At 48.4% G+C, this 24,844-nt stretch overlaps 2 protein-coding genes across 3 annotated transcripts; one reads left to right on the forward strand and one right to left on the reverse strand.

The window, feature by feature from the left end:
* Nucleotides 1-14,177: 14,177 nt before the first annotated feature.
* Nucleotides 14,178-18,855, reverse strand: LOC122388583 (glia maturation factor beta-like). Its single transcript, XM_043379771.1, has 5 exons — nt 18,822-18,855; nt 18,252-18,464; nt 17,875-17,971; nt 17,301-17,486; nt 14,178-16,869 (listed from the first exon to the last, which is right to left on the reverse strand). The coding sequence occupies exons 2-5, from the start codon at nt 18,252-18,254 to the stop codon at nt 16,730-16,732; spliced, it is 426 nt and encodes a 141-aa protein (XP_043235706.1). The 5' UTR covers nt 18,255-18,464; nt 18,822-18,855; the 3' UTR covers nt 14,178-16,729.
* A 524-nt stretch (nt 18,856-19,379) lies between these two features.
* Nucleotides 19,380-23,497, forward strand: LOC122388576 (phosphatidylinositol N-acetylglucosaminyltransferase subunit C-like). 2 transcript variants are annotated; one of them, XM_043379762.1, is made up of 2 exons: nt 19,380-19,559; nt 21,841-23,497. In XM_043379762.1, the coding sequence occupies exon 2, from the start codon at nt 21,870-21,872 to the stop codon at nt 22,782-22,784; it is 915 nt and encodes a 304-aa protein (XP_043235697.1). In that variant the 5' UTR covers nt 19,380-19,559; nt 21,841-21,869; the 3' UTR covers nt 22,785-23,497. The 2 variants fall into 2 exon arrangements, with proteins under 2 accessions (XP_043235697.1, XP_043235696.1); XM_043379761.1 differs by having other exon boundaries at nt 21,862-23,497.
* The last annotated feature ends 1,347 nt before the right edge of the window (nt 23,498-24,844 follow it).

The following is a 24,844-nucleotide window of genomic DNA, read 5'->3' on the forward strand; positions in this document are numbered from 1 at the left end:
AAGATGTATGAATTGGACTGCGGTAAGCAGGCTGCGGGTGAGCGCCGGCCCACGAACCAGCTCAGAGCCGTAAAACGGCAGAACAATGCTGCAGCAGCGACATCTAGGCACTATTACCATTAGTTTTCACATACTGCCACCAGAAAGCGCCACCAGCGGGTTTCTCCCTCCTGCCGACTGCGCACAGCGAGCTGCTTTTCTTTGCGATTGGTTATGCGGTGAAGTTCACAAGAAATAACAAAAAGCAGATATAAAAACCACAATTGAAAACTGATGAGGCATTCGCGAATAAACGACTTCTCCTCATGAATAAAGATAAGGTAACCCGGCAGGCGGTGGGCCTCCCGGCCACCTTCCGCGCGGTGAGGGGGTGGGGGCATTGTTTTGCCCCCCGTACCTCCGAAACTACTGGACGGATCCGTAAAATTCAAACGGTGTTCGATAGCCCTGTCAAATTAGTCGAAATAAATCTAATTTCATTTACCTCAGGGTCACCGATGACGTCACAGGTCAGGTCAAAGATAAAATGTTGCACCGTTCACACATCACGGGTCTTTTTTTTATTTAGTCGAACCTCTCTCCAACGGGCTCTTGTCCCAATTATAGGAGAGAGCACCTGCTCCTCCCGCCGTCCTGCTCCTCCGCCGTGCCAATAACTTGGCACATAAAGACGCTAGAGCTTAAAAAATGGTATCATTGTGTTCCTGGTGATCAGCCGAATTGAATGATATGCGATATGATGCAATTTGGTTAGCTTGAACTTAATTTATTAATTTAAGTTTACTTAAAATTTAAGAAAAACTTTAAGTACACTTCAGCAAGCTAAAAAGTATATCATTCGACGCGCCTTGACGTGCTGAGTTCACTGGTGCTTTTCTTTTTGCTTTATCGTAATTAGATTAAAAGTTATAAGCGAAAAACTTTTGACCTGTTTTTAGCGAAATTTTTACATTTATACCCCCCCAAAACCCCCGAAATATTGACCTAGAGCAACCAAATTTGCACAGGGGCGAGAACTCCAGGGGGCCCACCTATCTACCAAATTTGGTGTTTCTAGGTGCCATAGGAGCCAATCGCGAGGGGGGGGGGTCGCATCGACCCCCCCCCCTGCCAGGCCGTGTTATGAAAAATGCCCTGCCAGGGCGAGGGTTAAGGGACATCTATAGGAATGGACATCTACAGGAATGCTTACACTTGAAACAGGTAAAATATACGGCCCAGCTATGAATGCCGAGATGTGCGTCTATCCGGTCTATCCTTATCCCTCCGACGATTCCTCAGGACCAGCCCATCCCAATCTCTGATCATGTTTTCCTGTTCTGGGCTGACAGTCACCCTACCCAAGCGGCCGCGGAAAAGGGAAGCTTCAGAAGGAGCATACCCTATTGAGGTGACCGTTTGAATGGCTGGATGGAAGAGCTTGTCCCAATGGGCACACCAAACCCAAGGAAACGGGTTCAACCGAAGCGGCGCTACAGCCAGAAATCTAGTCTAATACATAGTTAGTTCAATAGCTGCCCCTTCTCTTCTTTATTACGAGCGAGCGAGCGCAGCGAGCGAAGCGAAGTCATTTCAATATAACAGAAAAATCTCAGTATGAGCGGCCCGGCCCGGCCCGGCCTGTAACGCTTTTGAGAGGCTTATATCTCAGCAACCGCTGGACCGATTGGCCTGCGGTCTTTTTTGCTGGGTAGCCCCATCCCTTCTACCCCGTAATTGACTACTTTTGATACATCTCAGTGACCGTCGTGGCACGTGCCACGTGAAAAGTCAAGGGTGTTCAAGCTGTTTTACAAAAGTAGTGATTTTGAGAGGCTCATATCTCAGCAGCCGCTTGGGCGATTGACTTGCGGTAATTTTTATAGGGTAGCTGCATCCTTTCTACCAAAAATAGGATACTCTCCATGCATGTGGGTCACCCCCAGTGCACGTGCAAAATACAACAATAAGAGGTGTCAAATTTGTTCCCATTTTAATAACTCGGTATTTACTGGGGCGATTTCGCTGAAACTTGGCATACAGGTAGGCACCCACCAGGCAATGCATTCCCATGTGTTGCGGTTAAGGTGCTACTGCACGTGCGCACGTGCAAGGGGCGCTTCCAGATCTCGAGAACGGCTGGGCCGATTGCGCTCAAATTTGGTACACGGTTGGAGACCGGTTAGTAGGGTGCCGTGCAAAAGTCAGTTTGGACCCGTTTGCACGTGCGCACGTGCAGAATGCCGCTTCCAGATCTCAGGAACGGCTGGGCCGATTGCGTTCAAATTTGGTACACCGCTAGCGACCGGTTAGAACTTAGAAGGGTGCTTAGCGCAAGCCCGTTGGAAGTACCCTCTCGCCCTTCCGCACGTGCAGGGCTCACTATCTCGCTCGCTCGTTCTTCGCCCAAAAGGCGTTTTACTGGTTTCAATATAACGGAAAAATCTCAGTATGAGCGGCCCGGCCCGGCCCGGCCTGTAACGCTTTTGAGAGGCTTATATCTCAGCAACCGCTTAACCGATTGGCCTGCGGTCTTTTTTGCTGGGTAGCCCCATCCCTTCTACCCCGTAATTGACTACTTTTGATACATCTCAGTGACCGTCGTGGCACGTGCCACGTGAAAAGTCAAGGGTGTTCAAGCAGTTTTGCAAAAGTAGTGATTTTGAGAGGCGCATATCTCAGCCGCGGCTTGAACGATTGACTTGCGGTAAATTGTATAGGGTAGCTGCATCCCTTCTACCAAAGGTCGGATACTCTTGATCTATGTGAGTGACCCCCAGTGCACGTGCAAAATACAACAATAAGAGGTGCCAAATTTGTTCCCATTTCAGTAACTCGGTAATTACTAGGGTGATTTCGCTGAAACTTGGCATACAGGTAGGCAGCCACCAGGCAATGCATTCCCATGTGTTACGGTTAGGGTGCTACTGCACGTGCGCACGTGCAGGGGGCGTTTCCAGATCTCGAGAACGGCTGGGCCGATTGCGCTCAAATTTGGTACACGGTTGGGGACTGGTTAGTAGGGTGCCGTGCAAAAGTCAGTTTGGACCCCGTTTGCACGTGCGCACGTGCAGAATGCCGCTTCCAGATCTCAGGAACGGCTGGGCAGATTGCGTTCAAATTTGGCACACCGCTAGCGACCGGTTAGAAGGGTGCCTTGTAGGTATGTTCACGGTGCTGAAATGATCTCAAAGAGACTCAAAGAACAAAACTCAACAAAATACGCCGGAGATCATTTGAGAGAGATACTCGGAACCTGAATTAGTTATATCAATGTTTTGGGATATAACAATGCATATGACAACACAACATCATTTCTGAGTCTTTCAATGCCAGTCAATCACAAACATGCAAAAAGTAGGTAAGCGCTTGGGTCTAACCATGCTCACATTTTCCTCGCAAATACACCGGGACACGTAATATCGTATTCGAAAGGAATATCGTATGCATGATTCATGGGTACACGACATTAGCGTCGCCACGGGGGGGGGGGCAAGCGGGGCAGCTTGCCCCCCCCCCCAACCTCGGACCGGGCACCCCCTGAGATCGATACAGATCCGATGAGATTTTGGAGTCGGGAAAAATGGGGGTAGGGGAGAGTGGGGTAATTTGGCCGGTGGTGTAAATTGGCCGCCCCCACCTGTACGAAAGCTGATAAAAGTGAATGAAATAACTTTAGTCTCTATTCATTTGTCATCGGCAGCACTAACTCGAGAACAAATGCCAAAACTTTCCCCCTCTTAGTTTTATTCAAAATTAATAAAAGGTGAATTACGTTAGAAAATGGTAACTTTTACTTCCGTTTAAAAATTTGTATAACATGTAGTATTTGGGCTGTAAACGAATTCCAACATTATAGCGCCATTTTTGAGGGTGTTCAGCGGTTCCAAGAGCAATTTCATCTAGTTCTGTACAGCCATGACGACTTTATAGACAAAAATTTTCAGAATGGCAATGTGGGGTTATTTGGCCGGGACTAGCGGGGCAACTTGGCCGGTGCGCTCAGTGTCACTATGCTGGGACGGCCGAGTTGTCATGGTCAATTATACCATAAAGTACATAATTCATGACCAACTTTGACTACCTTGATGCCATATTTCCTATTGGACAGCTGTAAGGGCATGTGACGTCATCAAAGGTTACCTAACGCTTTTTTGCTAATAAATACTTACAGAAAAAAAGATACAGCCGCGCAAATGGTCTCATTGTGTTCAGCTCGTCAAGGCGCATCGAATGATATACATGATGACCTTGAACTGACGTAACCTTGAGGTCAAGCGACCTGAGGTAACGTGACCTGAAGCCAACCATGACCTTGACCTTGACCTTGACCTCTCGAGGTCAACACATACATGTTTCGATGCGGAATGATGAGAGAATTACGATGGTACTTTTAGTTTTGGCCTAACTTGATTACTTCAAAAGTTATTCGTAAAAAACTGTCATCGCATCTAGAGCCGCTATTTTGACTATTTTCGACCCCTGTGACGGCTGAGTCAACCTCCAAAATGCTTCAAATGCGTCGTAGGACACGCGTCATTGTTGAATGTGAAGCTGACTCGCCTATAACAAAAATCATGGCCTCAAACTAACACCGGCCAAATTGCCCCACACCCCCGGCCAAATAACCCTGGTAGTGGGGCAATTTGGCCGCTTTGCAGACCTTTGTAATACGCCGCAATTTCAATATAAGTAGTTACTCAATCATTTCAAGTTTACTGTCCAAGAAAGTAAAATGTATGCCACACCTGTCAGCGTTGAGAAAATGCAGAAATGTGTTGTCGATTTTTAGTTACATCGTTTTCTAAAAAAAGCGGCCAAATTACCCCACTCTCCCCTACCTTTCTGAGAATGCCTGTGAGGTCAGACTCGGTTGGAGCGTGCAGTTCAAACCAGAGTCTGACTCGCAGTCGCCAAAATTTTCAAGACTCCGAGTCCAGACTCGGAAATGTCAATGCTGTGACTCATTCTATGTTCCTAGTTCGTTCTTTATTACATTTTACAGCTAATTTTCATATAAGTAAGTTTTGGAGTGCTGACACAATTTTCGTTCAAAGCGTGAAACGAAATCTTCGGGGCCTTTCTCAACTCTCGTCAAATGTCTGCGACAGGCTCAAGTACCGTACAAGTGTCGCAGGGCTCATGAGCTTGCTTTAAACAAAAGCTCCTAAGGATCTCCACTGAGCCCTAAAGAAACTTTCAGAGGGCCCAAACCGGCCTCTAAAAGTCCCACTGGTGTCCATGTTCTCTGAGGGCCCATATAGGGATCTTTGAGCCTTCGAACATTTCTGAGAACCTTAACTGGCTTCTGATAGTTCAGCCAAACTTTTGAGGCGACAGACTTTGCTAACCCCAAGCCGGCATCTGAGGGGTCACAGCTCACGTGTCCCTCTGAGGCCCGCAACAAATGTTTATTATGTCCCCACGCAGGGTCCTTAGGGATTCGACACAGACCCCGAGGGTTCACACTGTAATCCGAGGGCTCCAGGCTCACCCTGGGCCTATAGTCTCTTAGCGCCCGCCGCCCACACTGGCTTCTGAGGGCCCCACCTTGGGCTCGGAAAGCCCTAAAGCACCACGTACACGTAAATATTTGAGGTGACCAACGCCGATCTCCGGGATCCTAAGCATGCTTCTGAGAGTCAGCACTGACCCAGTGGCCTGAAATGACCTGGAAGTCCCAAACCTATTTCTAAGGGATCCCTTGCCGCTATGCCGTGCGTAACTTTTGGTTCCGTTTAACAGTTTTTGTTCGCGTTTGCAGCGCTTCCCTTCACACGAAAAACGAAAAACTTTTGTTCACACTCGAGTGAACAAAACACTTCCTCTCACTGGAGCAAAGATGAATTACTTCCGATTCACACTTCAGACATTCACTCTCCGCCGAATGCCCAACTTAGCTACGATCGGCGGCTGGGATAAGTCCTATGCATTTCACGTAAAACATCTGCATGCATGCGTGAATGGAGGTTTTAGCAAGGTGATCCGATTAAATGGAGCGTTTTTCACCTTTTTCTGGGTAATGATCATGAAGGTCGAGCGTCTGCACAGGGGCCCTCTGCACTCCTGCAGTGCGTCGGCAATCGCAGCCACTATAATTCTACCAGTCGTTTTTGTCGTGAAATTTCAAAATTTCGAATTTTTCTGTAAAAAATTACATGTCATAGCTAGAAGGAAACCTTTGTCACCATCGGATTCCTCGCACCATTGCGCGTCGAATGATATGTAAAACGAGGGAGTAAAGACTGGGGAAAGGCAAGTTTTAACCAGGGGCGCGGGAACTACTTTCCGACTGGGGGGGCACACCATAATAGAGATTAACCTAGGGTACCCCCAAATCTAGTTTTCTCACCGGTTTTAGGCCACTTATTTTTCACCCCTCGACTTTTTCAACAAAAAAAGAAAACATTTGCAAAACAAAGTATGGTATTCCGTCTCAAAGCTGTGGGGGCACCGCCCCCACGGCCCCAGAGTTGGGGGGGCAAGCTGCCCCCACTGCCCCCCCCCCCCCCGGCTCCCGCGCCTATGGTTTTAACACACAAGTTGGTTTTGCCCCCAACCGAGAATCTCTGGCGACGCCTATGGTACACGAGCGTCTGATTGCGATAAACGTGAATGTCATGCGCAAGTAGACTGACCTGCCTGCTGATGCAAAGATCCAAACAATTACAAACCTGCTACTACCAAAACTCCGCATCTCACATGAGATCACGAGACACGAGGTCACGCAATGTTAGCTTCAGATACATACCTACCTATGATATTTTATGTTTCCAAAAGACATTGGTTGTTACTGCGAGCATGATCTTCAATCATCCGGTCGAAAAATTAGAAACCGGATATCCTACGGATCTTGTCATGCTAATGAGCGAATGAGATTGCATAGCTAGTTCCGGTTCCTTTTTGCATCACTTCTTCCTTGAGTCTGGAATGTATGGAAGGTGAAAGTTTTTGCAAGAAGGAAGAGTCAGATGGTTGAGACGACGGTTGTCTGTAGTTACTATTGATTTGTCTCATACTTCACTCCAGACATCCAGGCGACAACGCCTCGCGAGCCTCGATGTATTAACGTCGAACCACTGCATTGGCTTGGCACGGATTCAACTAACACCGGGGCGTTTCTTTGAGGGGGGGGGGAGGGGGGAGTAATCGCTACATCCTTGAAAACATTATGGAAGGTCCAAAAGTAGCTGGTTTTGGTCCCTCCCTTTGAAAATGGCAGTGGATCCGCGGTTGTACGCAAGACTTCGCTCGCTCGTAACGATATGTGAGCAAGCACAAACGTCACACACGTAAGGCAACTAATCGTCATAAAACACATCCAAGAGACACATTATTTATTGTTTTGTAAGGCAACAATATCAAGCATAACCAGTCATCGAATGCTTCACAATCAACGAGACTCGCCCTGTTAAATAAAGCTCTTCATCAATGTGCGACCATCACTCAAGCAACCAACAACCTCATCGCAATACAATTACAATAGTGGAAACACCTTTACACATAGTAAAACACGCTTCCAACGAGACCTCAATCTCCAACCGTGCGCACAAGCGCACTGTTGTTCCCGCGGTGGCTCAACGAGGATTCATCTCTTCCCTGGAATAAGTTATGGATGCCCCCGCCTTCCGCTATCCGGGTTCCCGCGTCGTCTCACATCTTCCGCAGGTTCAGTCGCTCACACATCCATCATGTTCAGGTCGACGGTATCCAGTTCGCAGACGTACAGCAGCTTCTGGTCGCAGGTGTGTCCCGTCTCGCGAGCGGCCGTCACATCGGCCGTCAGCGAGGGACACAGCGGCTCCGGCGGGACTGCCGACTCGCCTCCGGCGTCCACGATCACCGCCGACTCGTCAGAGACCGCCTCTGGCACCGGAACGGCCACCTGGCTGGACCCCAGAGCGCCGTAGCCGTCCCTCAGGGCGGCACTGGTGCGCTCCAGGCCGGCGGCCGGGTCGATCCAGAGGGCGGCCTCCTGACGGCGCACGGCCGGCTGCGTCCGCACCGCCTCCCTCCAGAGCGCCTGCACGAGCAGTTGGTCGGACGGAGTGACGGCGTAGGCGAGCCGAGCTGACGGCCGCTGCTGGGAGCACAGCTGACGTGCCTCGTCCCAGGCGGCTGCTACAGGAGACAGACGGAAGCAGCGCTCCTCAGAGAGCGTCCAGCCGACCTCACAGGGACCGCGACGCATGTCGGCACGCTCCTCCAAAGTGGGTGCCACGTGAGCAGAGCGCTGGCCGGCCACCAGCCCGCACAGAGCTGCCGCCAGCAGAGAGAAGCGCACTTGAGACATGTCGCCGGAAAACTGACCGAGTCGAGCCGCGCGCTGCGCAGAGAGAGTGGCACAGGCGGTCGGCGACCTTCAAGACCCGGATAGAGAGCGAAAGCGGACGGGAAACGCGGACGGGCCGAGCGCGGTAGACACAGCCGGACGTCGTGGGGCCGCGGATACAACTGGCCGCCGTCGGCCGACGCGCTGCTTATGTAGCCACCGATCTCTCTGAGCGGTCAGACCCAGCCTGCAGCGCCGTGCAGCGACCAGCCGGCAGCAGCGGTGACCCTGGTCTGTCGGTCACCGGTCACCGTATCTCACTACCCTCTCGTCCTTCCTATAGCTGCTGGGAATTACGTCCACGGAAGCGGTTCCACGAAGCTTGTCAAATAGTAAGCTGTAGTTGTAAGCTCTGCAGTTGACTGCGGTGAGGCAGCTGGGCGAGCTTGATGTTCTGTGCGGTCGATTGTGCCACAATTGGTGCAGGTAACTGGTTTTGCGGCATGTGGTGACGGGAGCGATAAACAGAAATGGAGACAAGAAGTGCCAGATGGAAGGGGTGGACGACACTGATACGAGTTCTGATGTTTGTGTCTTGAAGTTCGAGTCCTGGGCTTTTTAAAGTCATTGCACTACAATCTTTGGTTTGCGAATTGTAGGCCAAACCAGAGCATCGACCCTTTAGTGTGCCCATGTCAAACCATCCCATGAAACAGTGGCGGTTCTTCCATTGAGGCACTTGAGGCAGTGCCTCACCAGCTTTTGGGTAAAAAAGCTTTTATTGGGTGTTGCTTCCTTAATTTCATTCATGGCTTGGGCCATATAGCTTCCATGAATCGGCACAGCAATGCTGCTACCTTGGATGTTTACCATGCTACATAATAGTTGCCAATTTGGTGGCCTAATGCTTTTTTATGGGAGAATCAAGTGAGGCACAGCCTTGCCGAAAATAGCCAAGATCGATTTATTGTGATTTTAAATATGAAACTGTAGATTATGTTCAGTATTTTTGGTAAGGTCTTACCGTGATAGTAATGAAAAATAATTTTATATTAAATAGTTCAGGGATTTGTCTTATTATGCCTTACTTTTTTTCTTAAAAAATGTTGAAAGTGCCAAAGGGAGCAGCGACCTCCGTTGGAAAAACTTGGGCTGTGAAACAGTGCCTCACAGCCTAAAGACTAAAAACCTAGGCGTTTTTGATATGGCACATCGGCAGCTCACTTAGATCGAGTACGTTTTTGGCGCGGTTACGACAATCAGTAATTCCATCGGTAATGTATAAATCAGGCTCATGAGATACTCAACATTGGCCAAATAAACGTTGCCTCTAAACCGCCTATGCTTCCCTTCTGGCTCCTGCGAGACATCTCTATTGAATATCTCTTTAACGATTCAAAATCTAACATTTCGCCAATGGATGCCCAATTGCTGTTCCATGAGTATGTACAGAGAAACCTAGACTCCACATTCTTCTACACTGACGGCTCATGTCTTTCAAACCAAACGGGCGCGGCAGCCGTGGGCCCGAATATTAGATACAAAATACGCCTGCAAGACCATACCACTATTTTTTCAGCAGAAGTTCACGCTATTCAAACGGTAGTCCGTCATATACAAACACTTCACATTGAACAGGCAATAATCTGCACCGATTCCAAATCTGCCCTTCAGGCTCTAGAAAGAACTGATAACGTCACCCACTACTGCATCCAAAATATCCACAAAATGCTACTAGAACTAGACGAAAGTCAGCATATAACTTTTCTTTGGGTGCCAAGTCATTGTGGCATCGCAGGGAATGAGCTGGCAGACACCCTCGCTAAGGAAGGAGCAATGAGAGCAGACCCTAGTGGGGTGCCTCTCTCGATCGGGGACGTCTGCCACAAACTCCGAACAAAATTTAATACTTACCTACAAAACAAATGGAACCAATCCCACTCTCCTCATTTATATGCGATCAAGCAAAATCTTACATCCTGGACAACTTGCAACCAGCCAAATAGGATTCGCGAGGTTACACTGGCAAGGCTACGATGCGGACATACTCGTTTCACCCACTGTCATCTTTTCGAAAGGACGGACCCACCAATATGCCAAACATGCAACACACGCATTACGGTTGAACACATTCTAATCGGATGCACAGCCCTCCGCAATGAACGAAAACATATCAACAACTACCTTACAAAATATCGCCTCAGAAACGATCTTCCGACCCTTCTCGGAGATGATCCAGCACTTACTGATCTAGTACTTGATTTTGTCTTAAACTCACCTTATTCCGACAAACTGTAAAGTAAGCACCTTTACTTGGCCTTAAGCATACCGCATTACAAGGAATATATAGTCGCCGAACGAATGCGAAAAGCGTTTCTCATCCTTCTCGCTATCATCGCAAGGGACTGTCCACATACTCTGGGACTGTCCCTTCACCCACTGCACAACGACGAGCAGCGGCCAAGGATTCTTCAGTCACGGACCCGGCCGCTGAACAGCGGCAGCGGCCGGGTTTGGGCGACCACAGGCCCGGGTACAACAATCGGCCCTCAACAGCGGCAGCGACATATCCTCCACTCTTCAAACCATTCCTATCATCCAACTTTCATCGTAACATCGTAACCCTACCATTCACAAACTTCCTCCTTCCCTCCCCTCACAAACATCAATTTAACGGTAAGTCTCACTGTCATTTATGTGTCTTAACGTAAATTCATGGGTTTTTCCCCATATTCATGGCATAGTACATGGATATGGGTTTTCCCATGTTGTCTTGCAGTATAAGTGGCCACCGGTCTTAGTTAGGACGGCCGGTTTGTTTTGCGCGGCGTAGTTTAGGTCGCCGCCCTCCTCGCGAGGCCGGTAACGTAAGTTAGGGCCACTAAAAAAAAAAAAAAGCAATGCACAATGCCCCAATCATTGCAAGAGATATCGTCACGTAAAGTGGGCCAAGGTGTCATGTATATTTTATTACTATACAAAAGTAGTAGGAATATATTCTGCGGGTATTGTTGTACCTACTAAAGTTATAAGTCCATATACGAGTGCCTCACCTGAATTTTAACCCAAGCGCCGCCACTGCCATGAAACAAACATTAGAAATGAATACTTGAGTACCTGCCGTGTGCGAATTGGCCATCGGTATTCAAGTGTCGCCTGATTCAAATTTCCTTTCATCAACATCATGGGGCTAAATATGTGCCTCACGAGGTTAATTTATGACAAAATGTGCGGTAGCCCACGGTACACTGTGGAGTACCTATCGGTTTCTGTTAATAAAGTCATACAGATATTTCGCCTTAAAAGATACGAAGTACTTACGTCATCCATTTTTGACGTACTCAACAACACATTTCGACGCTTGTCGTTTCGCAGCACGGAAGCCAAGTTGGAGCGGATGTTAAAACTAAACTCTCGCTTCACTTTGATGTGTTCTGCACGCAAAAAGTACCTTGGCGTGGGTTATCCTTGCGTGTTGTACGTTTCAAATTCTTCCCCAACTTTGGATGCGTGGAACTATTTGTACAACTACCCACATGAGCAGTGAAACTCAGTCCAATCCAGAATCCAATCCAATCCAATCCTCGACGGTCAATTTCCAGTGCTATTTTATATAATGGTATCGTGTAAAATGCATCTGGTTGTACCTATATGAAACAAAAATAACTACGGCAGATAATCCTCAGAACACACACACAAAAGCTCGAATTTGGTAATCCTTCAGACATGACCCTTATTCAATAATATTGTTTTCACAGCTGATCACGAAGGCTCCTCCGGCCAGACAAAGCCCAGGCTGCAAAAGAAAGTGTCACGCCCAGAGACGCGAAAATCTGGCGAGCTTTCACGCACGCGACTGACCCAGAGAGCCCTGGTCACACGCTGCGCGAAGTCGTGAGCCCCGTTCGAGCTAGGGGATAATCTGGGCGCGCCATGACCATAGAGGCTGGGCCCGCGTTCCTGAACACCAGACAGACACGGCATCCAAACACCACGCCCACACGTCGGCACACATCAGCACGTCAGTACACCCACACATCAGCATGCCATCACTCCACGTCAGCACGCCCATACATCAGCACGTCAGTTATATTTAGGTAATGTCAGTACGTTCACATGTCACTGACATGTACTGACTGAATACTGACAAGATGTCAGTATTCCAGTATGTCAGCATGCCCACACATCAGCACGTCAGCCCACGTCAGCACGTCAACACTTCACGTCAGCATGTCAGCACACATCAGCAAGCCCACACATCAGCACGTCAGACGACATCAGCTGCAGGTCAGTACTTCACGTCAGCACACAAGTCTGTCAGCATGCCCAGTGCCCACACATCAGCACGCCAGCACGTCAGCACACATCAGCAGTCAGCACGTTAGCACGCCTAACAGCGTCAGCCCGTGGGTGTCATCACGTGACTAAGGTGAGAGGAGGACAGTCACGCTCCACAGCGTAGTAACGGGTCATGGACGCGTCACGCTGTTAGATTCACCGAGGCGCGTGGCCGGACATAACTCTCAGACCAATCGACTCTCCTTCAACACCTAGAGTAGAATGTTCTCTAGCTCTCTGGACCTGGGGTGGGCGGGTTAGTCGGTATTCCCGGCCCCGTATACTCCGTGATGACGTCATGGTGACAGTAGTGACGTCACAGAGTGCACGACTCTCTCAGGTGAGGTTTCAGGTGAGGCTGGCATTAGGGTATAAATGACGTCACTGGAACGACCACGCTCATTGCAGGCGACTTGTAACAGCGGCCGTGACCCAGCTGGGTGACCACGGTGCCGGAACTCCACAGTCCACACGGAACCAAAGTCGATTGGATAGAACGTCGGACTGCCGGAACGGCGGATGGCTAAAACGTATTTCTGTCGGATAGTCAGATGGATAGAACGTATTTCTACCGGACGGTCAAATGGATAGAATGTATTCCGGCCGGACGGTCGGATGGATAGATCGCATTTCTGCCGGATCGTCAAATAAATGAACTGTCAGGCTGTCGGATGGATGAACTGTCGAATAGTCCGACGATCGAACAGATGAAATGTCGGACTGTTTGACTTGGACAGTTGGACGACATGGACGGTCGGTCAGGACGACATGGACAAGATGCCGGACGATATGCAGTAGTCGGCTGGCCGGTTGGACAAGTTGGTAGTCGCAGGAGCCAGACCAATGCGATCGAACTCGACAGGCAGACAGAACGAGGCAAGGAACAGGAAATGCAGCATAATTCGAACAGTGGCAGAGCGGCGGTGCCATCTCCTGTCTTCTGGGCGATTAGGAGATATGCAAAGGACACGACATTGGGGTTACCAGTTGAGATCAATATTGACCACCAGCCCAAAGTGTGCCGAGTCGGAATACAGCAGCACATAGTGACTCATGACATTCCTCGCTGAGTTGTATGCAGTGTAAATAATGCAGGCACCTTCTCCATGCCGATTGTAACACAAATGCACGGTCAACGCATCAGGTAACTGAGGTTGCTCGCATACATACATTACCTGCGTCGCATACAGCATACATTGCGGCTGCTTTCAATGGTGTCAAGGTAGGGTGACGTAATTTCTGCTGAATTCCCCTTCGCGCCGCCTGCATAAGACCATACATTATGTCCTCTGCAAGGTGCATCGATGACTACGTGCAACGCCGCGATTAAATATGACTAACTCACTCCACGGCACGGAAAGTCAGGCTCGAAGGATACATATCAAACCATTCGCTGGTTAATTCCGGTGTTTAATAGTTATTGGGGAAATCCGCAGATTTTCTTATTCAAGTGTCAGGTCTGAGCTGCTCAACGGTCTCACGTACGACTAGACTGAAGCATATGATTCCAATTCGCATATAACATGTAGCGGCACTTCGTCCAGTATTCGGTAATATCGCGCAGTTACAGTCACACAAAAGTCGTCAATTCGCTGCCTTTGGTCGTATGTATTTGTGCACAAAAACATGACCAAAAAGCACGAGTATATATGAAATATCCAATTCAGCGTTGACTAAAATGAATCACAAATCTTTGGTCCACAGGTCATGGTATCGGTACACATGTTAACCTTGCGGGTGTCGTGGACAAAAACCGGCAACTCACCACGACCACGAGCCTCGGAACCTGTGTTTAGTCTACTCCTACGCAACGCATATATTGATTAAACGAACTAACTAATCCAAACAGACTGCGGGTCTCTAACGCGGCAGCGCCGCCCGGCACTCAGCTACTGAAGAGCAAAAACATGACCTTGCATAAAACAGATCACGCGCGCCTCGCTACAATTCAAACCCCTCACGGCACACGCCCCCCCCCCCCCCCGCGTGCGTAGACAAACACGCCAGCACGCGCGAGGCTGAACGGAAGGCACAGGCGGCCGGCACGCGCACACACAAAGTCTGACATGCCGGTTACAAGGACAGGCGGAGTGGAACGACCCTCCAGCCCGCCCGGTGAAGCATAGACGCAGGACTTCGGTACAGATAGAGACCGATACAAGGGGTACAGACGGATACGGTGCCACTGCTTAGGTGCATTCGTACCGCGCGAGTAGTAGAGCAATGTGTTTGCGTGCGAAAACCGACGGTGCCGGCAGCGCGTTTGAATCACATGACATGTTTTACAAACTTCTTTTTACTATCAATATTTAAGTAGATGTTAACATTTTGCTCAAGAGTTCATAGAAAAGTCCACAGAATACTTGCGGGAAGACCTTTTCTAGTGCAATGGCCACCAGATTCCAGAATATACAAAATTTCAACAGATCCAAACCCAATGCGACACAATCATATGCATAGCGATTAAAACATCCGTGTACGACCAAACGCCCACGCAGCATTTGTGAAAAAGGCATGACCAAGGCATAAATGATGTTTGTGAGACAAGTGCTTTTTAACATCCTTCAACGTTCCACAACCCTCAATTTGTAAGATACATTATTCGATAAATGCACGATGAATGGAAGCTTTCTGGGCACAAAGTATATCAAAATAGATCGTGGCGCATTCCTGGCATTACCTACAGCTAAAATTATTAGTGCTTTCGTACGAATCAGGGGACATTGAGTTGCCGATAGATAATGGTAACATAGCCACAGTTACCAAGAGTAGAGACATAAGGAAACAATAAGATCCACCCAAAGGGCCAAAGACATATAAGGAAAAAGCCATTCGCTTACTATTCACAAGATATCAATAGGTTTGGATAAAATTGAGCAACAGTGTGTCTATTAATTGGTTGCGAGATGTTGATACAAAAAAAAAAAAAAATCGGAAACGTAAGGCAAAAACGTAAAGCTAATCTATGTATGGCAAGAGGGTTGATGAGGCAAGACCGGTGCGGACACTGCAGCATAAAAAGGAGCTCACGTAATGTAGCTCAACACCATCAAAATCATTTGATCAGCATTTGAACAAAACATACGACGGAATATACAGCTGTTGGTCAGAACGAGCAGAAAACAAGGAATGTCTAATGTCTTATATGCGTGTCATACGGTCTTATTTGGTCCATATCCAGGAAGGATAGAGCTATGACAGAGCCACAGAGCTCAAACACAGCGCAAACGGAAAGAAAGAACAGACTCACAGTGCAGGAAAAATGTGGGAATTTACATACGTGCGATTTTACAATGAACATATGATTTTAGTCATAATGCATAAACTCCGGAAAACCACATACAAACTTGTGTAAAGTGACGGAAGATATGGTCAAACATGGTTGGAAAGTGTCACGCCTGGTCATCGACGGAGAGTTTGCGAGAAAAATGGTTATCAGTAACGATACGTTAGTATGTAACGCTCCAACTTGTTAGATCAGTCTTTTACAGGCATGTACCGCTATCTTGGATAGCGTCTTACAAGGGATGACGGGCTAAGTAGACGAGCACAGCTTTGAATAGGGAATAAAATTGGTCATAAAAATGACGTATACTTTTTCCTGCCTAGTCAGATCAGCGTGAATGACATTCGTCCGTGATCCTACCAGAGGGAACATTTAAGGCTACTATCGCAAATAATTTAGCGCAATTTGTGAAGGAATTTAAATGTGATTCGTGTTAATAACTACAAAATTCTTAAAATGTTACGTACCATAAAACGAAACAAAAACCTAGAGCGAATAAAAATTTCCCATAAACATATGCATTGTGCATTTATAGGGAGAGAGCTTGAAAAGGCACTACATGAATCTATGTCACAAACAAATTGCGACAAAAATAAAATATTGTGATCTACTATGGTAAACGACCCATAAATCGCACAGGACGTTACCAACCACGGATAGCGTGCTTGCATTGCATCACGGAAACTCCTGACAACCAACCCGCACAGGTGATGGCACCGAATTTTCCTGTTTTTGATCTGTTTAATCGGTATACTTCCGGCCACCCCGGCACCCGCGACGAATGCCCCCACTACACCCCGCCCTCAGTTGTCGCCGACCGACCGGTAGGTGGCAGCAGCGGCGCTGGAGACAGCTCATTTTTGGAGCTTCTCCACGATCCAGTCGTCTGTGAGCTCCTCCAGTTCACGAACTTCGTAGACTTTGGTCAGGTCGGCCTCCTTGACCAGCGAGAGCTTGCTGCCGGCGTACATCATCTGGAGCTGCGGCTTAGCGTCTGCGAACACACATAGATGTCGTCAAAATGACGTAAAATGACGACGCATGACGAGAAACGCGTATTGCCATTGCGTATTACGTATGGCAATGAACATTTCTTCATCGATTTACGAAAACATGCATGGTACCTGGGACGTGCCCACGTATAAATGCTATGAATGAGCAGGCACATTGGTTAGTCACAATGCTCTTTGGCCACACCCAGCCACGAATGTCCGTGACTCAGTTGTAACATGATTCACTGCTGACGCATTCTCCCTACCCATTCACCTTTCTAATCCACTCATGGCCTGGTAACTGTGGTCTAAATATTTGCCAGCCTGCCTTAACTCTCGCGACGCATCCCCACTACTGATTTCTCTCGAGCCCCCATCCCCCCAGCCCTACCATAATCGCACTCTCTGCCCGTTCAGCACCCACCCAACACACCTTTTGGCGTTGAGAATATGAAGATCATGGGATAACTGACTCGTCCGTCCGTATGCTCCAGGCGACACGAGTAGATGACGAACCGCGGCTGGTGCTCGGGCAGCTCCGCCCGCAGCTCTTCCAGCCCGGCGAGGTCGTCCAGCTCCTCGTCCACAAACACGGTGTGGCTCTCGCTGTCCACCTTCACTGTGGAATGAAGTGGAGTGTCAACACAAACACGGTGTGGCTCTCACTGTCCACCTTCACAGTGTGGAGTGGGGTGGAATGTGGATACAAACACTGTGTGGCTCTAGCTACCCACATTCACTGTGGAATGGTATGGAATGAATATGATGTGTGGGTTGCCATGAAGATGTTCACAGTTCACACATAGGTACTGTGGTTGCAGACTGCAGTCCACAGTGTTATAACACTTGACCAGTTTGGCTGACAGGATACAGTTGTATCTATAGAACTACCTGGCCGACATTACTGAATGATAAGAAAAGATGGCTAGCTGGTGTGAGTAAGGCAGTTTGGTGGCTATAAAAAGCAAGTATGCACAAAAAGATATGAAGTCAGATGTTTTACTTACAAATCAATGCGGCATTGGTGGTTTCCTTTCTAAACCGGAATTTCCTGATGCTCTCTTTGGCTTCATTTGATATTTCACAGATTTGCACATTCTGAGCCTGAAACATTATTTCTCAAGTAAATAAGTGTCATGTGAAAATTGCCTTTTCTGGTCCACCTGAGCCCTAAGGGCTGAGATCTGAGACCTACATGGTTATGAGATTTAATGTTCTTAGTCATAAATTACAGTCTCAGGATATGAAAAGCTATGATACTTGCTATGCTGCCAAAAAAAGTTTGGAACATGAAACAAGCACACAAACACCTGGGAATAGTGAATACACAAGTAACAACTGACAAGTAAACTTCTTCGCTAAAAACAGAAAAGTACCTACTCACCATTTCTTTTAATAATCGTAATATGAATTGATCAAGATATATGGACTATGAGCATGGACGAGTGCGCTTACTAGCTAGGCACAACAGCAACACTCTTCACTAAGCCTCAGAATCTCAGCACTCAATTTTTAATGACCTTTAGCAAGGCCCACACTTAAATTTGATTCAATAACTTTGACTTTAAGATGTTGACTTAAGTACCATCGAGCTGAGCTGGAAAAGAGAAAAGCACATAAATAAGTAATTCACATTCAATTAGAAAAGTGTAGTACACATTTTGATGACAATCAGCTGATGTGAGTCAAAGTAGATATTTGCACAGTGTATGTAAATATTTCAGCTTGAATATTTGGATATTTGAGTTAGAAAGGTGTGTGTAGGTACCTCAAAACCAAGTAAAGAGCATCTTCTAAGAAACAGCTTTTTCAGGGTTCAGGCCAAGTTCAGGCCAAGGCCAAGGCTATATAAACCGCAGCAGCAAAACGGCAGCTGTCCAGGTTCCGGCAGTCAAAACCAATCAATAGAACCGCAATGGCAAAACATGTAACAACAAAAACGCAAAAAATAGACAGCATAATCCCAATTCCCAACCCGCCCAACCCAAAACACACAAAGAGCCGTGAGCTAACCCCGCGTTCGATGTCTCTCGGACGACGAAGATTCTACGTCGTCCGGCCAATCCCGTCCAAGGTCAGTGGGGGCTCGGCTGCGGTTATGGAACGTGATTGGTCGGACGGCGTAGAATCTTCGCCGTCCGGGAGACATCGAACGCGGGGTTAATGTGAGCCAAAGCGATGAGCTAGGCGGTATGCGGGGGTCTATTCTAAAAAAGGAAAACGATGATAATATTTAATAAATTGGTGAAGAATTGGTGAAGGTAAATTGCGTCATATAAAACAAATCTTCATTAAGTGTCTAAATTTTGTGCTTTATATTAATTATTAGTTACCAAAAACTAATAATTTATTTGCTTTATTATTAAGTAATTGTAAAAAATGTAAATTTCCTGCATTTATTTCCTAAAAGTAATATGCTCTGTCATATTTATCCAAAATCCATACTGCTACATTTGTAACAGCTGCGCAGTGTTATGCTACATTTGTTAGATTCCCGCGTTCTGTTTACTTTCATTTCATTGTAGTGTGGTGTGTGCGGTGTTGCTTGGTTGTAATTTTGTTACTTTTGTCCGTATCTTGGTCCGCGTTTCCGAAGAGGCCTGGCGGTTTATATAGCCTTGGGCCTGGCTGAGAGAACATACTATACGAGAAATACTTTTTTTCATCTACTTCTGTACCTGTTGAAGAATTGGTGAGGGTCCTTCCGTGATCCATCTTTGAATCGGAATTTGTAAAGCAATGGAATGCTCATTTTTGGCATTATTGCTTACTAATGCCTTGTAATGCCAGTTTCATGTCACTAGTAAGCCAGACTTGAAAACATCCATACACTACGCCGGACGCCTGTGAGACCCTCTTGCGCCGAAATTCGGGGCAAACAATTTTGCGCTGAAATATCTGTGTGATTTGCGCCAAAAGTTACGTGCCCATGTGTGCGAAAATTAAGCCCTTTTTATATAAAGCACATGTGAAAATCTACCGATCAAGGCTATATGAGCCCAACAGAGTGTTCCGGGGCCTTGTACGCTCTCCCATGTTTGAGCGTCCGAATGAGTTTTTTGTTTCCACGGAAACCCAATACCTCAATAGTCTTAGCGCACTCTAGCTTCATGCGGTGAAACAAAGTTGGAGCCGTGAGTTCCGGGGCCACAAATGATGTTAATATCGGCGGAGCAGTGCGTTCGAGGCTGGCGGGAGTCAGCGAGGGCCGGGCAGAGGAACAGCATGTGCTCCGGCACATCACCCTCTTCTCGGCACACGGCGCAGAGCGCCGCGGGGCACCGCTTGTCTGGGCACTGCTGGCACGCCGCGGAGTGGAGACAGCCGATTCGGTGCCGTATTGGAGCGAGCGGCCCCAGTGGCCACTGGCCCGCCCTCATCTGGTGCATCGAAACGGCATCCTCTCGGTCCTCTCCGGGGATAGGGAGCGGCGGCGTGCTCCCGAGGAGTGGCTTGAATAGTGATTCTGAGTAGTTGTCGCGCTCTGCGCCGCACAGTGCGATGCGAGGCCGCACAGCGAACCGCCCTGGTCAGCGAGTGGGCGTTTGAGGGCAGGGCGGCCGCCTGTTTTGCCAGGTCGTCCGCGCTCTCATTCCCCTCGATACCGCAGTGGGCAGGAACCCACTGCAGTATTGCTTAACGACGCTTGGCGATGTTCAACAAGGTCTTCTTTACCTATCTCCACGCCGAGGGTTGAGGTCTCACCTGGGCGGCCGCTGGGCGGCCCTCCTGAATATGATGTGATGGCCAGCCGGCGAGCTGCCAGTTTAGCGGTACCTAGTTGTAAAGCCGGTGTCACTATTGATTTTTTCGGCGAGTCCCTCTTTGTCCCGCTGGGACCGGCTGAGTTCTACTTTGTCCCACCGGTTGAGTGACTTTGTCCCGCCGGAGCCGGCTGAGACCCACTGTGTCCTGCTGGGACCGGCCGAACCCCATTGTATACCTCTGGGACCGGCCGAGTCCCACTATGTCCAGCAGTAGTGGGCTGAGTCCCACTATACCCCGCTGAAGCCGGCTGAGTCCCAATTTGTCACGCTGTAGTCGGCTGAGTCCCACTTTGTCCCGCTGGGACCGGCCAAGTCCCATTGTGTCCTGCTGGGACCGGCTGAGCCCGACTTTGTCCCGCTGGAGCCGGCTGAGTCCCACTATGTTCCGCTGTAGTCGGCTGAGTCCCACTATGTCCCTGCGCTACCGTTACCCATTTTTCATTCTGCACAGTGCAGGGCGATCTCGCTGTTCTACTCAAATCCTATCATCAATAGCAAACACGGCATCGAATTCTGTTTCACTGTTGGGATTTGAACCCGCGACCCCCGTCGTCATGCCCGATAATCTCTTCCTCATCGATAGAAAGCACGCATCGATAGTACGTCCGTGACGTAATATACTGCGACGACACTAGCGCCAGTCTCAAGGCCACAGCCCGTCACACTACCTCCAGCCATATAGGTACACGGAAGTGTGACGCCTGCTTTACGACTACCGAGATGCTTTCTAAACGAACTAAAAACCTAAAACCTACAACCTAACAACCTATCTACAGCACCTTTCCTTCGTTGCAAAAAATGAGTGTGACCCCTGCTTTACTGCTACCTGATTAGCATGGGAGTTGTAGCTGGGCCTGCTTGATGCAATTACCTCGATTTGCAGGGGGGCACGATTTGGGCACGATGGCTAAAACTTTTGGTTTTTATTAGTTTAAAAAATACTAATTGATCAGTGCAGTATATGCCATAAAATTTTTGCAAACTTAATTGTATCTGCTCAGATGGGAAAGTGCCCTCCAAAGTTTTAAAATGAAGCATCACCTGGAAAACATTACCATTGTTAGAATATTTCATTTTCCACATGTCTATGTGAAATCAATTGATGACTCAGACTACAATTTAGAACTGCAATGCAAGCTCCTTAGCTCAGCGGTGCTGAATTATGTGTGAGTAGCGGACCTTCTCAACTAACAACAAGAGGTTGAGGTGGTCCCTGTCCGCCGGCAGAGGACATCATGCTGGTGGACTCGCCTCCTGGCTCTCCGACCCCATGGCGCAAGGTGCTGTATGAGCGCCAACCATACCCTGACAACTATGTGGGTGCCTCGTTCCTGGAGGATCTGCGCAAGAACGTCAATGTGACGCTCTACAGCCGGCAGGCGGCAGTGCTGGCGGCAGGGCCGGTGCTGCAGCAGCTCTCCAGCGTGGTGTTGGTGGCGCTGGCATTTACTTGGCTGGATGAAGGCATGCTACAGCCGGAGCCACTGCTGGCCACCATCGCTGTGACCACCACGCTCGGCTACCTGTGGCTGCTGTTGGACTCTACGAACCTGTCCTCGGGCGGCTGGCAGCAGCAACTGACAGCCGACCTGCGCCTGGCCGCAGTGTTCCTCGTGTTTGGCTATGGCCTGTCTCCCCTACTGGCCACTCTGACAGACTCAGTGAGCACGGACTCTGTGTACGCCCTGGCCGCCTCCGCCATGGCCCTACACCTGGCCACGCACGACTACGGCGCGCGCGCCGCCTGCGTCTCGGCGGCCGTCTCGCTGAACGCTGGCCTGTTCGGCGCGCTGTGCCTGGCCTCACGGCTACCCAGCACGCTTCACGTGTTCGCCTTCCTGACGCTGGCGGCGCAGCTCCTGGCGCTGCTGCCGCCGGTGCGTGCTCACGTGCGCCGCCGCTGCGGCCGGCTCGCGCTGCTGGCGGCGGCCGTGACCCAGGCGGGCGCGGCGCTGCTGCTGCTGGGGCGTCTGAGCGGCACTGCCGCGGCGCTGCTGACCGCCGGGTACCTGCTGGTGTGCCCGCTGCTGCCGCTGCTCTATGTGCGTCTACAGAAGTACAAGGATAACATCTACGGTCCGTGGGACGAGGCCATAGTAGAGGACACGCGGAGGACGATTCGACGTGACGACCTGCTCCGAGAGGACTGAAGAATTAAGACAAAGTGAGTGCTACAAAGTGAGTGTCATAATCACAAAGCACACCGTCGGAATGAGTGTGTGATGAATGGTGACTACCGATAAAGGGACCGGACCGTGTTAAGTTTGTATTGGATGTGCGCGAAAAAGCAGCGTGGTGCGCGGAATCCATCGTGAATGGTGAGTGACTGTGGGCGTGGACTGTTCGAGTATGGATGAGTTCTGAATTTCTCACACTGCGCGGGCTGTGTTAGCGATGGACTGAAAGACACAGACGATGTGAATTGTGAACTGTGATCAATAAGACCATGCACTGAATATGGATAATGGGTGTGCTTTGTTGAGATTCAATTTTTTGTGATCATGATTAGCGTTGGTTTGTGTTTTATGACGGCTTTTATCCCGAGCATACCTATTACCTAACTAGCCATTTTCATTTTACGATTTCACTTTGACTAATTTATTGACTTATTATGTTCTTATATTCCTGATTGAAATGCTTTGTTTCAGTCGGTTGTGCATGGATTTGATTCGTTTGTGTTGGTGTTGCGTTTTTGTGACCGATTGGTGTGGCGAACCTTGGCATCTGCACTCTGCATCTTGGGCCTTTCACCCATTGATAACGTATCGTTTAACCTTCGCCCCAGTGGGGGGGGGGGGCATATGTTACCACCCTGTCGCGTTTTTTTCGTATAAATAAAAACCGCGGCGCGTAGCGCTGCGCCGCTTGGGGTAGCTTTTGGTACATCAATTTTGGACAATGTGTGAAATTTTTGACCCCAGGTCATGTCAGGTCAGGTCACTAGGTCAAGTTAACTGACCAAGCCTAAAAAAAAATTGCAATCATGTCCAGCCTGCAGTGTTTGTCAGAGAGGTTTCAAACTTGGTGGATTACATGATGTTATGGGTGCCTACAATTTGTATATCTCGGATTTTTATATGCGTGACCTAAGGTCAGGTCAGTGGCGTGACCTTTCCATTATAAGTCAATGGAGAAAAACGAAAATGCCTCTAGATTCGTGTGTACGCATAGGAACAGTCCAAATATTTCAGGATAACAATGATTTGGACCACCCGTGACGACCAAGGTGTCTTTTTTGCTGATAGCCTCTTGAAAGGTCATCCGAGGTCATTTGAGGCTACAAACAGTTTTTTGCCAATAACTCTCGATTGGAAAGAGATAGAACGCTGGGGTTGGCCTCATTGTGTTTGTCTTGCCAAGACGCATCGACTGATATGCAACATGACCTTTTCCGGTCAGGTCATGACCTTGACCTGAGGTCAAATTTTGAAGTTGACCTTTCAAGGTCAAGTTATAGTTCATTCGACGCGTCTCGGCGAGAGGAACACGATTTTGGCATTAGAAATGATTTAGCTTTTTTAGTCAAAAGTTATTGCCGAAAAACACTTTTCTTAAAAACAGCTATTTTGGAGTTTTTGCCCTCTGGAGGCTAAACCGTTGACCTGAGGTCATTTTTGATGATGACCTTATCAAAAGAAGAGTTCAAAAGCTATCGATTGCTTTTCCCAGCGTTTTTCTAGCTATCATAGTTCCTGAGATAATGGCATGTTTTCTGAAAAATATAATGACAATTCGCAAATTTTGACCTTTGATGACCTCTGGTGACCCCAAAATTGCTCTAAGATGAAAAATGACCGAAATACTTTCAAACGTACGCATTAAGAGCTATCGACTGCTTTTCACCGCGTCTTTCTAGCCCTCTTAGTTTTTGAGTTAGAGGTGGGTGGTAACATATGCCCCCCCTCACTAGGGCGAAGTTGGCGGAGACCGCCACTGGGGCGCGGGTTAAAAGCCGTGTAAACGTGCTTTTGCTGGTTAATTTCCATAAATGTGTTACGACTTTCGTTTATCAGCCGTGTAAATGTGTTTCTCCGGGTTCATATCATCAGCGAATGTGTTTTGACTTATGACATGTCTATAATACATGACATTAAATGCCACGGAAAGGAATATAACGCTATATTTACTTAATGGTGAAACGTGCTATCCTAGTAATGGTATACCGTGCTATCTAGTAGGTACGGCTGATTCGAGACTTCGAGACATTACG

This window comes from Amphibalanus amphitrite, unplaced genomic scaffold (assembly GCF_019059575.1).
Source record: "Amphibalanus amphitrite isolate SeventyFive unplaced genomic scaffold, NRLGWU_Aamphi_draft 000327F_arrow, whole genome shotgun sequence".
In the NCBI taxonomy this organism is placed as follows: Eukaryota; Metazoa; Arthropoda; class Thecostraca; order Balanomorpha; family Balanidae; genus Amphibalanus; species Amphibalanus amphitrite.